This window comes from Plectropomus leopardus, chromosome 1 (genome assembly GCF_026936395.1).
Source record: "Plectropomus leopardus strain MGB_pleo_1.0 chromosome 1, ASM2693639v1, whole genome shotgun sequence".
Classification (NCBI taxonomy): Eukaryota; Metazoa; Chordata; class Actinopteri; order Perciformes; family Serranidae; genus Plectropomus; species Plectropomus leopardus.
In genome coordinates, this window is record NC_142176.1 from 19793595 (window position 1) to 19807356 (window position 13762).

At 40.6% G+C, this 13762-nt stretch overlaps 1 protein-coding gene across 10 annotated transcripts in view; it reads left to right on the forward strand.

The window, feature by feature from the left end:
* sox6 (SRY-box transcription factor 6) overlaps positions 1–13762 on the forward strand; it is a 158598-nt gene that overhangs the window by 63999 nt on the left and 80837 nt on the right. For all 10 annotated transcript variants that reach the window (XM_088077263.1, XM_042483805.2, XM_042484184.2 and 7 more), the window contains one exon: positions 11622–11711. In XM_088077263.1, coding sequence (XP_087933389.1) covers positions 11622–11711 — 90 coding nt within the window. The remainder of the gene's footprint in view (positions 1–11621; positions 11712–13762) is intronic.

A 13762-nucleotide genomic window follows, 5' to 3' on the forward strand; every position in this document is an offset into this window, starting at 1 on the left:
GATGTACGTCAGCCATCCAGCTAAGAGATCCGCCTTGACACAAGCAAACATGACAACTAGTGTAGATGCAGCCTATCAACATATTTGCATTGTTTTTTTCCCTCAAACAGAAAGCATGGATGTCTTACAAAAAAAACAAAACTTTGATGGTTTGAACAAAGAGACTATTTAATCAGCAGTGATGAAACAGATGTTTCCTCCCACTCAATGCTTTTTCTTTCTCCTTGCTCAATAACATTACATGCGCCAGGAGATGAGATGAGGATGTCAGAAGAAACGAATAGAAATGTGTTTTATTGCACCGCAAAGCCTTAGTGCCAATGATTATAATTATTTGACGAATGTCATGTCTCTTTGGAAGTACCTCCAGCTAATTTTTAAGTCTGCACCGGTCGGGTGGTTAATATGCTTTAAGATCAAGTCATCAGTTGCACATCATGAAGTTCAATCTGTTAGTTGACGTTATTATTTGAATTTAGGATTAATAATTTGTTGAGGCCGCCTTCTTGCTATTCTTGTCCCAATTACTATAATACAAGAAAGGGTAAAGTGGGCAATTAGACTCTATACAATCATATTACTTTAACTACACCCCCTGACCACCTAATCTTGCTCTTTTTCTTCCTCCTGTCATTTTCCTCTGGGTGGGTGCTACTTTGTTTGACAAAGCCAATATTGCAAACCTGTTATTGGCTTCCCTATTGTGAGCTGGACCAATGAGCTCAGTCCCTCATGACAAGCAAATTTCTCCATCTTTGCCCAGCACGTCTCAGTCTGTATGGCTGTGTATCCCATAGAAAGGAAATGGGCCTGACTGAAAAGAAAAGTACAGCTTCTATTGTTGCTGAACCAACTTGAACAACAGCACATTGAGACACTTGGGCTCTGTCGTTAACTGAATGGGGACTTTCTCAGAATTGGAATGCTTAACCTTTAGAAGTGCTATGGTTACTTAATCATTTCTTTATCCAGTGGCAATCCAAGACTCAGAACAGTGCAGTGTACATTATTACATTAACTTTTTTAAAAACTTTAAATATATCTTATTTCTTTAGTAATTGTGTTGGTGAAGCTGTAAAAATGTTAGCTCCGGTTTAATGACACAATGTTTCAAAATACCACAAAAAATGTAATCTAAAAATTGTGAGCAGTGCCGTACCTAGCACATTTGGTGCCCTATAGGCAGGCTCACTCTGGTGCACCGCCTTAAAAATATAATAAAATGAAATAAATACAAATCAAGTAATAATTAATTAATTATTAATAATAATAACAAATATATAATTATAATTATCTCTTAATTATTACAAAGAAGAAGAACAACTAATTAGAAATCAACACAAGTAAACAAGTTACATCTTTCTTTTTTCTTCTACTATGCCCCAGACCGCTTTTGCCTCTAACAATTTCCACATACACTTCATCATACCTATCAACGCTCAGGCATGTTTTATCGGTGATGATTGCTCACTGATGAACACATTAAGGTGAAGTGCATTGCCAGGATTAGCAGTGGTACCCCTACTATAGATGAACCATTAGCATTAGGTCTTGGGATAATTTCCCCCCAATATTCAATTAAAATAAATAAATAAAAATTTTAGTGGGTGGGTGGGGACTGGTGGCCCTCCTTTGTCCATAGGAAAGTCTACCACTGAAAGTAAGAGTTTTGCTGTTTGTTTGCATCTTTTTTTTCTCTCTCAGAGAACAAATAATATAATCTAAACATAGTGGACTTTGGTTTTACAATCCAGTAAGCAGTGTGTGTGTGTGTGTGTGTGTGTGTGTGTGTGTGTGTGTGTGTGTGTGTGTGTGTGTGTGTGTGTGTGTGTGTGTGTGTGTGCGTGCGTGCATGCGTGTGTGTGTGCATCCTGAACTCTGGCCTCTTGTAACAAAGTTGGCTGCGAGATTCAATTAATGACTTTAAATATTGTAGAACTACAAATAAATAATACCCACACTTTAAGTTTGGATTTCTTTTTCTCTCCCTGTAAAATTTGTCATTTACTTGAACTGAAATTAGAATATAATACACAGCTGGAGGACATTCACACACACTCTTTAGCAAAATTCAACACATTTACAATAAGCTGCAGTAAGACCAAACGTATAGTATATCACTCAGTTTATTCTTGTAATTTGTGCTTTTTTAAAAAATATCTCATCTTATGGTTCAATCTCTGAAGCGCATCGCTGGCGTCCAGCGTTTATGATGAAATAAAGTTTCGATGTCTATACCAGACACTTGGCTTCACTGCAAATTGTAATGCATTCATGTGGATCCTATTAGTCTCTTTTTGTCCTTGCAGAGTCAGACACCCATTAATTTACTAAATCACACTGAACAGCCATGATCACAGTACTCCACATTTTCTTCACACATCTATTAATTTAACATAGTTGAATAAATGTGAATGTTTTCGAGCATTGATTAGCAGGCAAGTTTATATCTGACAGTTAAATTGCAGGGTAGCCAAAAAAAAAAATCTCTCCAATGCTAGGTACCCAGTAATTTAAATTTTGTGTGAAATTATTATAATTTATTACAGTGTGTGGACTCTAATGATTACCGACATCAAATGGAAATTATAAATTGAAATCAAGTCCACATATTTTTCCTTGTAATGTTCAGTACTGATCCCCTGATCGGCATCGGCTGAAATTCCAGAAGTAAATCACTTTTTCTTTTCTTGCTCATGCACACTTAAAGATTATGACTATACCTTTGTCTTTTTTGTTCTTTCTTAATGCCTTTTTGTTTTGCTTTCTTGCCCTATTGTTGAGTTAAAAAATTACAAATAATTGTTAAAAAAAAACACAGAACTGATTTACATTGATTTCATTTAGCTTGCTATATTTTCATAAAACATGTACTATTTGGTCTTTCTGAATGTAATCACAGCAGCAATTGTTTCCCTAATGCACTGTATTGATAACTGTGTTCAATAGACTCTGCTGCCTAAATAGAGACTTTAAAGCAAAGGAGGGGTAGTGGAGAGGGAATGAAAAGTTCATTTTGCTATCCAAGCATTTAATGGTCCTAGTTCTTAAAAGTGACCTTGTGGGGTAGCGAGTGGAGCAGCACAGCAGCTCCTTCCAGATGCACACATGGCATCCATCGGGGGCACAATCACGCACAGTCCCAACACCTCAGGCTCGGACATATGTTGAGTTTTATTTCATTCTTCTGACATTAATCCTATTCACCAGCTGTTCTGCCAGCTGCCACTCTCCGGCTTAAGGGGAGATTGCAGTTTTGGGGGCTCTGAGTACTGGTTTATCTTGGCTCTTCATCTGCTCCTCACGAAGTTTTGATTGGATTTTTTTTCTTTCCCTCCTCCAGGTTCCTTGAGTTGCATACTTCCCTACAATCTTTTCTCTCTCTTTCAACTTCTTTGCTTTTGTTTTTCCACTCTAATTGAGTAGATAAGGAGGGGTTTAAGGCTGACATTGACTTTGAATGTTCTTGCGGCCTATGTCCTCTGAAAGGCCTACAAGTCTTCAGTTGTGTTACTTAAAAAAAAAGCACTTAATGTTGATGACAAACATTGCGTTCTCTGAGGTACAGATGTTGGTGAATGCACTTCTCAGCATACAGCACACTAGCCTCTTGTCTGCCCCTCAACTTCTCCCACTTTTTCTCTCAAGAATGCGTTTGTAAGGAATCGCAGCGCCGAAACCTGCTGAACCCCACAGTCATCTACCAGCATTTCTGTAGGATTACCCTGGACATGGCCTCAGCCTGTACAGTTATGATTATTGACATATTGGGTCTGACATATTTCACATTTATGTGCATTGTCTGGAAGCATACTCAAGTGTTCTCAATGTCATTTCTGCTGAAGTACGGCCAGGCAGTCTGCGAGCAAGGGCCGCAATGAATTGATCATTGCTCACTGCTCACTTTAATAATTCAAGCCTGATTGCCACAGAGTGCCGCAGTAAAATGGATTGGGAGAGGTCACATGCTGCTCAGCTCAGGAGGTGAAGCCTCTTGGGGATGGTTAATTCATATATGCTTGATAGACACGTGTCCTATTTAGAGAGGTCAGTGCGCTGTGTGTGTATACGGCATCTCAGAATGGCCAGGTCAACACTGTGGGATTAACACGGTGGTCGGTGCAGTTAAAGGGGAGTGATAGGGTAGAAGTTTCTGGTCACACAGACCAGCATTTTTGAAAAAAAGCAACAATAATCAAAAAGTTGCCACCAAATTGCATCTAACTTTCTTAATTAGAATTAGATGGTTTGTTATAGTTTTAACCTGAGGTTGCATGTGTTGAGGTCTTTTAGTCCACTTAACTCCACAACCTTAAGATGTTAATGGGGTAAATGCAAGGAATAGAATTCATAGTGCTGGAGGCAACTGCAACATGTTCACCAAACATCAAAGAGACAAGGCAGCAGAAAATTAACCATTCAATGTAACAAATTTAACAAATCAGCAAGCTATTGTTTTCTTTACTCTAGCACATACGTCTGGTTGCCCGCCCATCCATGACATGGATGTATGGAGAGACCTTGATGCACCCTGGAGGCGGGGCCTCGTTTCATTCATATGAAATTTGCTAAGTAGCGTATGACGCCAAAAAAGCTCTATTTCCGCAGCATGAAATTACCCAGATCTTCCTCATTATGGGGCTCATAGGGCATGCGTACAAGAGACGCAGATCTGCAGAGCGCAGCAGAGTTGCTAAATTCTGCCAGCAGAAAGACTAATCTCTGGTTTAGCACTCTGCGAAACTGAATGGGAATAAAATTATTTCATTGTGCAGCTCTTTTAGAAATGTTATCGCACCCAACTGATTAAATCCCAATAGTGAATTGTGTAATTTCGGGGGTGGGGGTAATGCTCATAAAAATGTATCCAGTAATTTACAGACGTCTCTTCCCCACATCTAGGAAGAAGCTGTTTTGGGCCACATGGCATCATGTGATGGATCCACACAGTGTAGTTCCACTTTTGACCACTAGGTAAAATTGGTTACAACCCTGACGTACAACCCCTTGGTTCAGACAGATTTCTTTACAACCTTGCTGATCCTTTCCAAAATATGTCTTGGCATGAATTGTGGCTTGCATGCCTGTGCGCAGAGAGATCATGGCAAGCCTAGCTTAGTGAAGAGAAGCACCGTTTGGGCATTTTATAAAAAAAACAACGAAGATGGCTGCAGCTGATGCAAAACCTTCTGTTAAAGTACTATTCAAAATTCGGATGTAAAAACAGCAACCTTTGTTCATATTGATGTTACACAATCATACATCATCTCTGCACTCTGTGATGGTTTACATTTGTCTGTCACTCGGCACTATGTCACATTTCATTGCTGTGATTGGCTGTAGGTCTTTCAAATAGCACCAAGAGGCATTATTGTCTATGACATTGATATAATGAACATAATAAGAATAATAAAAAATGAACTGACTGGATCCAGACCAACTCAAAGTTGCAATTTGTTCCGGTGATGTTAGTGTTAACTACTTTGTATAAGACTGTTGATCCATCCTCAGCTCTGAGTTCAACAAAAAAATACAACCTACAACCCTTTGTAGACATTAACAACAAGTGCTTGCCTGCTGTGCTGCATACACATGCAGACACATACACAAGTGATATATGATCACGCTGAGGTAAAGACGATAAAGTAAAGTAAGGACAAAAGGAAGGAAGGAAATGAGGCAGCAAGGGAATAAAGAAGGAAGTATTTGAGCAGAGATATGTCAGAACCACAGATGAAGCAATACAATATATTTATAGCAACTGTTTACATGACCAAACAGGATCATCCAAAGGTGACTAACAGAGATGCTCACCAAGTGGAATAATGATTAGGTGTCAGTTAAAGCGAGGCCACCACGAGGTGCAGGTGCTCCACAATACACTGACATATCTGGACCTTTTTATTTATGCATGCCATCCCCAGTGATTACATATTAAAAAGCTGGAATCATCTAACTGCACCCAAAAGTCTTCTAGAAATGGTAGACGTTATTAAAACTGTTGACAACGAGGAAAGGTAATTGCCTGAAAATGAGCGACAACGCACTGTTGTGCTCAGAATGACAACCCCCCCCACCCCCCCAAAAGCTCCCTCTTTAGCGTTTGCATTGTGCGGCATCACCCGGGTGTGTAACCTATTACGTTCCGATTGCTCCCTTGCAATTAGTGCCCTTTTTGTCCTCACTTCAATAACGCCATGATTATGGAGACTTCAGGAGTATTTGCAGCATCCAGCAGCTGTTGTCTCAGGGACTACCGGCTGAATGACAAAAACATGTTTTCTCTCTGCATTTCACTTCCCTGCCTGCCTCTTGTAATTATTATGTTTTATTTGGTGTGATGATGGGGTCTTGTTTTTAGTGTGTCTGTGATTAAGATATTCAAAGGACTCCTTGGAGTGTGTCACAGTCATTTTCTTTTTTATCAACCTCGACTTTTGATTTGTTTCCCATGCAGTGCAGGGTGGATGCGAAATTAGACGTCAGCCTATCATTGTCTGGCTGACATTCTGAGAGTTTTATCTCTAAGATAGAAATGTATGCCTCAATTAAAAAAATATACTTTAATAAACTATCTAACACTGAATGTAAGAGTGACATTTTAGTGCTTAAAAAAACAGTTTTGTTTTTTTTTAATTTAGACATAGTTTTTGCATCTGTTATCACATGATACAACCAATATTATGAAGTAAATGAAAGCATATAGAGGTGCAATTAATATATAATTTAAGCCATATAAAAAATTGCAAAAATAACAGGGATTTTTTGTGGATATTCCTCATCCCATGTCTTACTTCACAGCACCCTTTAGCTTGTAGGATGTATGATGTTAGCCACCATTTTTAGAGCTTTTTGTGCAACCTTTAACTGACTTTCTATTGCACAAGATGTTTTTTCGCACATTGCATGTGTAATATACATTTTATACACTCATTAGGAAAAGCTTGTTTGAGGAATTATTTTTATTTCATGTCATTAGTTAGAGTACCTTTATATTGTAAAAAAGTGTGCATTTTCCAGTTTTGTTATTGCAGTTCATAGATCTCTCTCATACCTACAGCGCTCCGAGGAGTTTGTTTTCATAACTTAATTATGACAAATTGTAAAAAATGTGCTCCATTCAAGCTGAAGCTTGTTTTAAGACTCTAAACCCCATTTTCCCTGTTCCTCCTTGGCTCCTCCTCACTGCAAACAGCATTGTTTCCCTCTTTGCCTCACTGTACGGGCCTCTGCATTCCGGGGAGGAAATTATTTATATGGTCAGTGTCAGTTGATCATTGATTCGGTAATTACATGCTTCCCCCCGAGGCTGGGACAACTGATATACAAGGCCAGTGCTTAAGGGGAGGTCTCTTACTCTGTTATCCATGACTTATGGCTAATTTGACTCTCCTAGATAGCCCTCTTTTCTCTGCCAACAGCTTTTCAACACAACAAACACTCAGACACAAGTATCATCTTTCGTCCCGGGAGAACGGTGCACACAGAGAGGCTCAGAATGTGGTGGCAGACAGTTGAAACGATTTCATTGCTGACAACACAGAGTAATAAAACACCAACTGCTGCATGTTGTAACAAACCAGTTTTGAGCTTTGAGGCAGTTGCGGCCTTTTGAAACATGATGGAGTGTTTTTGACAAATTTAGTAGATTAAACCTTTTGAAAACATGGCCATGTAAATTGAAAATGGCCCTTTTGCCCGACGTAAATATACACACTGGACTTAATATCTCCATGGCAATCTCCATCTGAAGAGCCATTTAAAAAATTAGTCATGAATTTTTAAGGTCTGCTTTAGCACTGTCCAATCCAATTCCAAAGTGACAAGATTTGATTTGTTTGTGTTTTTTTGTCTATTTGGTGTTGCACTCAGTGATTTTCTACAGTTTGCAATGATCGTTTGAATGAACTACTCTTTTTAGAGCGGCTATAAAAACATAAATTAGCAAACGACTCTCCCCCTACCTTCGCTTCTCAACCCACAGGCATTTAGAGCTAACTAGCACTCAATTTAATAAAATGTGTGTAAACAATAAAAAGTCAAATTAAGACAAATAGTTTTGCATTAAAACACTGGAGAGAAACAACAGTGAGGGATGCACTGTATGAAATATGAGACAGAGAGAAATTTTTCCTTCAAGACTGTCAGGGAGTCAGTCGGTGTCAGGGCAGACAGTTAATGTTAACCTGCCTCTTAGCTTCACTTCTGTGGTTTATACTGAACATGATATTCTGGCAACACTGACTGCCAGGTGCTGAAAGCTTTGTTTATGTCACACATCAACCCAGAAACATTCCTTTGTTGAGATTTATGAGGATCATTAGTTTTGTTTTTAATACAGTAAAAAGAAAAAAAAGAGCTGTAGCCTAATCTAGAAACTCATCTGGGGTTTAGGTGTCTCAATCCCTGCGCCTGCGCACCCACATCAATAAGATCACAGAATACCTGCACAGGAAAGCTGTATACCAGAGATGACAGCGCTGATAGGAGATAAACATATTGAATTTGGCAGTTTTAAATCAGTGATGGCTATTCACTTTCTTCTCAGCGCCACTTGGAAGCGCTTTAAAAAATTTCGGGGAAAGGGTTCAGGGCATTTTTCCAGCTATACAGCCCCAGCCCCAGAGAAGAGACAATGAGACCCAGACGGGCTTAGTAGTCCAGAAACCATTCCCCTCTCAATGGGAACACGTCTTGGACACACACTCCAATAGTTTTGTCTTGTATGTTGCTATCTGTGCTCGCTGCAGAGTGGAGGGGGTCTGTGCCAGGCGAGGGTCCATAGGGACCATTGGAATCGCAGGGGCTGGAGGAAGTTGGTCTGGGTCCAGTGGGGCGATCTGGGCTTGGTGACAAGCCAAGCTGTCTTCTGCAGGGACGCTGGGAAAATGTAAATAAGAGCCTGATAAGGGCTATTGTTTTCATTCCATTCTCATCCCAGCTGAATGGCCTGCTCCCCAGCCACAGAGCATTTTATCTCGAGAGAGGGAGGGAAAGAAATGGAAGGGGTGGGGGTGCGAGAGATTTAAGAGCCCCCATAGGAAAATAAAAATAAACTCACTGGACTCTTCTCTTGTTTAAGCTAATTCCCCAGTATGTGATGTCCTACTTTTAAAAAGGACAAGAGCAGCAAACTCTTCTTTGCACTAAAAACTTAAGACGTTCTGCACCAACTGTCTTAAATAATCATGTTTGCCTTTCAATTTCACCAGTGTTAGACATCCAGTAAAATCAGCGAAGGGTGAATCTTTTATTAGAATTTTTTTTATGGTGAAAACAGTATCTATTTTTTTTGTGTGTGTCATAACCTGACAGTAATTATTATGTTGAAACTAACCAGTGTTTCAATTGGCATTTATATTTTCTCTAAAAAAAAAACAACAGACAGGCATTTTAGAAACTGAAATAGCATTCCTCCTATTAATCTAAATTCTTCTGAAAAATAGGCTGCGGAAGGGCGCTGTGAAAAAAGCCAGACATCTGACTCATTTACTGTTTTCCTCGAGCACGCCTGCGCAAAAGTTGCTCCGCTTTCACCAAATCCATTTTTGGTTGCCTGTTTTGTCCACGCTGTTCGAACACTGAAAGATGTTTGAGAGTTATTTTATAGACTAATCCAGGTCATTATTCACCTCTCCCAGGTGGAAGGCAGGGAGGACAGCGGTGCATTCCAGCTGTAGTCTCTCCTGTTGGAGGACTTGGCAGGTCGTGTCTGGCCCGGCAGAGGGGATGGAGAAGTGAGGGAGCGGCAGCTCTCCTGGGAGGGAGGTGGAAAGGAGGGGGAGGACTGGAGTAGAATGGAAGCTGGCACCACATTATCTCCAACAGTTGGTGCATTCCTTAATGATCAAGTACTGGAGCAGCATCTGTGATGAAAGTGTGTGTGTGTGTGTTTATGTATGTGTGTGAGAGAGAGCATATGTGTTCGTATTAACATATGCTCACTGTGTTTGTTTAATTCCCCTTTACACTACTTATAAAATAAGCCTTTTTCGGTGAAAATGTCTTGCACTGATGTTGTTCTGAGGAGTATGATTTGAGGGGAGTTTGAGGAAGCTGTCTCACCCAGGGGTGAGGCGCAGGGAAGAAAGAGTTGAGCTCTGCAACCCCCCCCCCCCTGCCCTTAACCCCTGTTTTAAGATCTGTGATCTTTGTGCCATGGAGGGAGTTAACAAACACAAACACACACACAACACACAGTCTTTTCTCTCTCTCTCTCCTAGGGTCAAGGGAACAAACTGTGAGTTGGGAATTGGAAAGTCAATAAAGCAGAAGTAATGTTATAATGACCCGGAGCTGAAGATGTCCTGTCGACCCCCATCACATTGGAGGAAGTGGACAATCAAACAAAATGGTTACTCTGCTTGATCTCTCTGAAAGCCATCCTTAAACAAGGCCACGAGAACGACTGACCCCCCGTTACTCCCAGTTCCTCTGAAGTTGGTGTGTTTGTCGGAAGGAACAACAGTGTTTGGTTTGTGGAGGAGATGTTACAGGCGGATAAAAGGAAACAACACTTGTATACATTCTAAACCGTATAAATCTCCTCTGTTTTTGATGTCAGCGATGATAATGGAGAAACTGAAAGAGTCCAGAATATTGTCTCCCTGTTTCACATTATGTGCAACTTGGAATTAAAGACATGCGACAACTACTTTAAACTGAGATGAACCTGCCTTGTGGCATCATTTGAAACATTAACATGCTTCTTTTGTTGCCAGAAGTGTGTTCATAAATGATCCACTGTTAGATATGTGGTTAGACTATTGTATCACAGTGCCTCAGGGCTTTGTGGTAATAATTAGTGAGTCTGCTTTGGTTGTGCATTTTGCTCCAAATCTAGAGAAACACGGTTTTACAAATTGTATCATCCTCAGGCAATTAATGAAACCTGAGGACAATTACTATAGAAATCAACACAGCTGTTTTCAGTATATTAGTTGTTGTCTCAGTGCTGGATCGTACAGGATTGCTGCTGCAAAGGGCATGACTGGACGTTGCATGTCTCGATGTGGTTCAGATTGGAGGCAGTTTGTGGAGACAGTGTCTCAAGGTGGAGGGGTGGAGACTTGTGTTGCTGGTGTTTGATGGGAACGGGCTGACCCCTAAGCCGTGCAGGGATGGTGGAGGCCTGGGTCAGCCGGCCCAGTGTGTTCTTTATCAGCTACCCCAGCGACAGCATGGCAGATTGCAGCCATTCCTTCTCTGATTCATTGTCTGCTGGACAAATGTTAATTGTTTTCATCATTGGCAGCTATGTGAACGCTCGGACGTAGCCAGTCTCACTCCTTGCCTCCCACTTAATGTGCGTTTCTGCCCTTATGCTATCCCCACAATGCCTGCTTCCCTCCTCACTCCGCCCTTAGCTCATCTCTCAGCTGTCAGCCTGAGTCTCTTTTAATGTTCGACGTGCAGTACCATCAAATAAAATACCTCTCTTTCATCTGATACTCTGACTTTCTTTAATATTCATTTAAGTGAATAGATTTGGAGATTTATAGCATCCGCAAAACTATAAAAATAGACAATATATTACGTTATCATAAAACCAAATTACACTCTAAACAGTAGCTTATTTTTTTATCCAAATTAAATTTCTTCCTTTGTTTTTTTTTTTCCAGATTCCTCATGCATGGAGAAACTTCTTTCTAAAGACTGGAAAGAGAAGATGGAGAGGCTCAACACCAGTGAATTGTTGGCAGAAGTAAAAGGTAGGACTACGAGCACTGACACACACAGACAACATGTTAAGCCATGTTAACAAGTCCCTCATTCCTATCAGACGTACATAATCTATGTACTGTATAATCTTAGACACAGCCTTGTACTCTGAAATAAAACAAAGGCCTTTGGCTGCCCTCCTCATTCATTTCTCTCCTCCCTTATCTTTTGTTGGAATGCCCGACTCTGTCCAAAGTGCTGTCTTCAAAATTCCAGCCCATTTAGACTAATTCTGAGGCTCTCTGTGCTTGTCAGCGGTTTATTGTTGTTGTCCCTCCAGACGGCCCAGAGCCCAGCTACCCCGCACTGGGCACATGCAGTGCGTTCATGCCGCTCTGGTAATTGTTGAACCCAAAGTGTGCTTGATGTAAACAGAGCACGGCTGAGCTGAGAGGAGAGAAGCCGTTTAACAGAGGAGAGGAGACGGCGCGGTGACGCACACAATCGTCTCCTCAGTGAGCCTGCGTTTGAGTGGAATGTCTCGGGTTGGACAGTGAACGCCCTGCACGGAGTATCAAGTGCGGCACGCCAATGCGCAACTCAGCACTCCCCCAAAATCTCTGTTTATGACAGGGTGAAGGTGGGCCGAGGATGTGCAGGGCCGCTGCTCAGTCCTTAGTACTGACTGTTACTGAGAGCTGGTGTGTTTATACAGCACAGGGAAGCACAATACCAGCTGGCTGATAACACCAGGCTGCCACTGGCTCCTGCACTCTCTCACTGTGATTCCCTTTATATTATATCTAACTCTCAATATTACCTTATGTTTTTTTTTAAATTAACACTTAATGAGGATTATTCACAAACGTATAAAAAGGGGGCTAATTTTACTGCTGTGTAGGTGATTTTGATCATTTGCTTAATTGTTTCTTTTCATGAAACATGCATGACACATAAATACAACTCATGTTGGGTTTTAATTATTGAATGACACTTAGCGAGAACTGCAGAATTACATAGGAGAGCAAAAAAAAGGCTACTGAATGTTCAAATAAGTATATTCATTGGCAATAACCTTAATGAACTCAAAGATAAATCACCACTTGGTAAACTCATTGTACCTGACCTAGTAAACTGTATGCCACTGTAGATCAAAGTGCACACTGGGTAAAATGTTTAACATGATTTAGCCTTTTGAAAGCTGGTCTGTTAAATTACAGGCAGGGCATTTCTTGTGTTTGATGAATGGGAACTGGAAGGTTACTTGGTGGTCTGTAAACAGGTAGGGAGTCTGTTAATAAACACTATGGCCTCTGTCTGTGGATGAGTTATGGAGACAGTCTATACACCACAGTTACCAATATAAATGCTTCTCCTATCACAGTGGCAGCCTTAGATTTTTAATTAGCATGCCATTTCATATGACTGTAGACATTTCAAAGGGCTGCTTTGTGCTCCCCCTTACAAATGTCTCTCTCTCCGCGTTTGATGTCTGCCTGATGTAAATACGGGCAATTAAAAAGAAGCCCAGGGTTGGAGACGCACAAGGTCCGCCTAATTAAAACACAAAGGTACCTAGCAGAAAACATCTTATGATTAAGATCTAAAGTGTTATGATGAATCAGAGGCTCCATTAATTGTTAGGTTAAAATCAGTACAAAAGGCAAACATGCCTGTAGATTTTAAATGAATGAAAGGGAGTAGAGAATAAAGGCTGACATGCAAATAAAGACTACAGTACGTACTGGCAGAGTGGCCTTGCATGTTCTATGCTGATGGCTCACCAATTCCTCAACCAATTATACTGAGCACCCATAGGCCGTTTGACATTGTTCCATCAAAACCTTGAAAGACAAGTAATTGTTTCTTTTTTGCAGAGGCAAGTGGTGGAATCTGACTGGTAAGGAAATAATTTCATCTTGCTCCCAGGAAACAAATAAAAATGAAAAACAATAGGTGTGACAGAGTTGGACTTGAGGCTTTTACCCACAAGAAGAAAGACATTCTTTGCCTGCAGTTGTGTTCAAACATGCCCCTGAATACTTTATCCTGTTGAGGTGAACACACGTACTGTAAACAAACAAAACAATAGTATCAACAA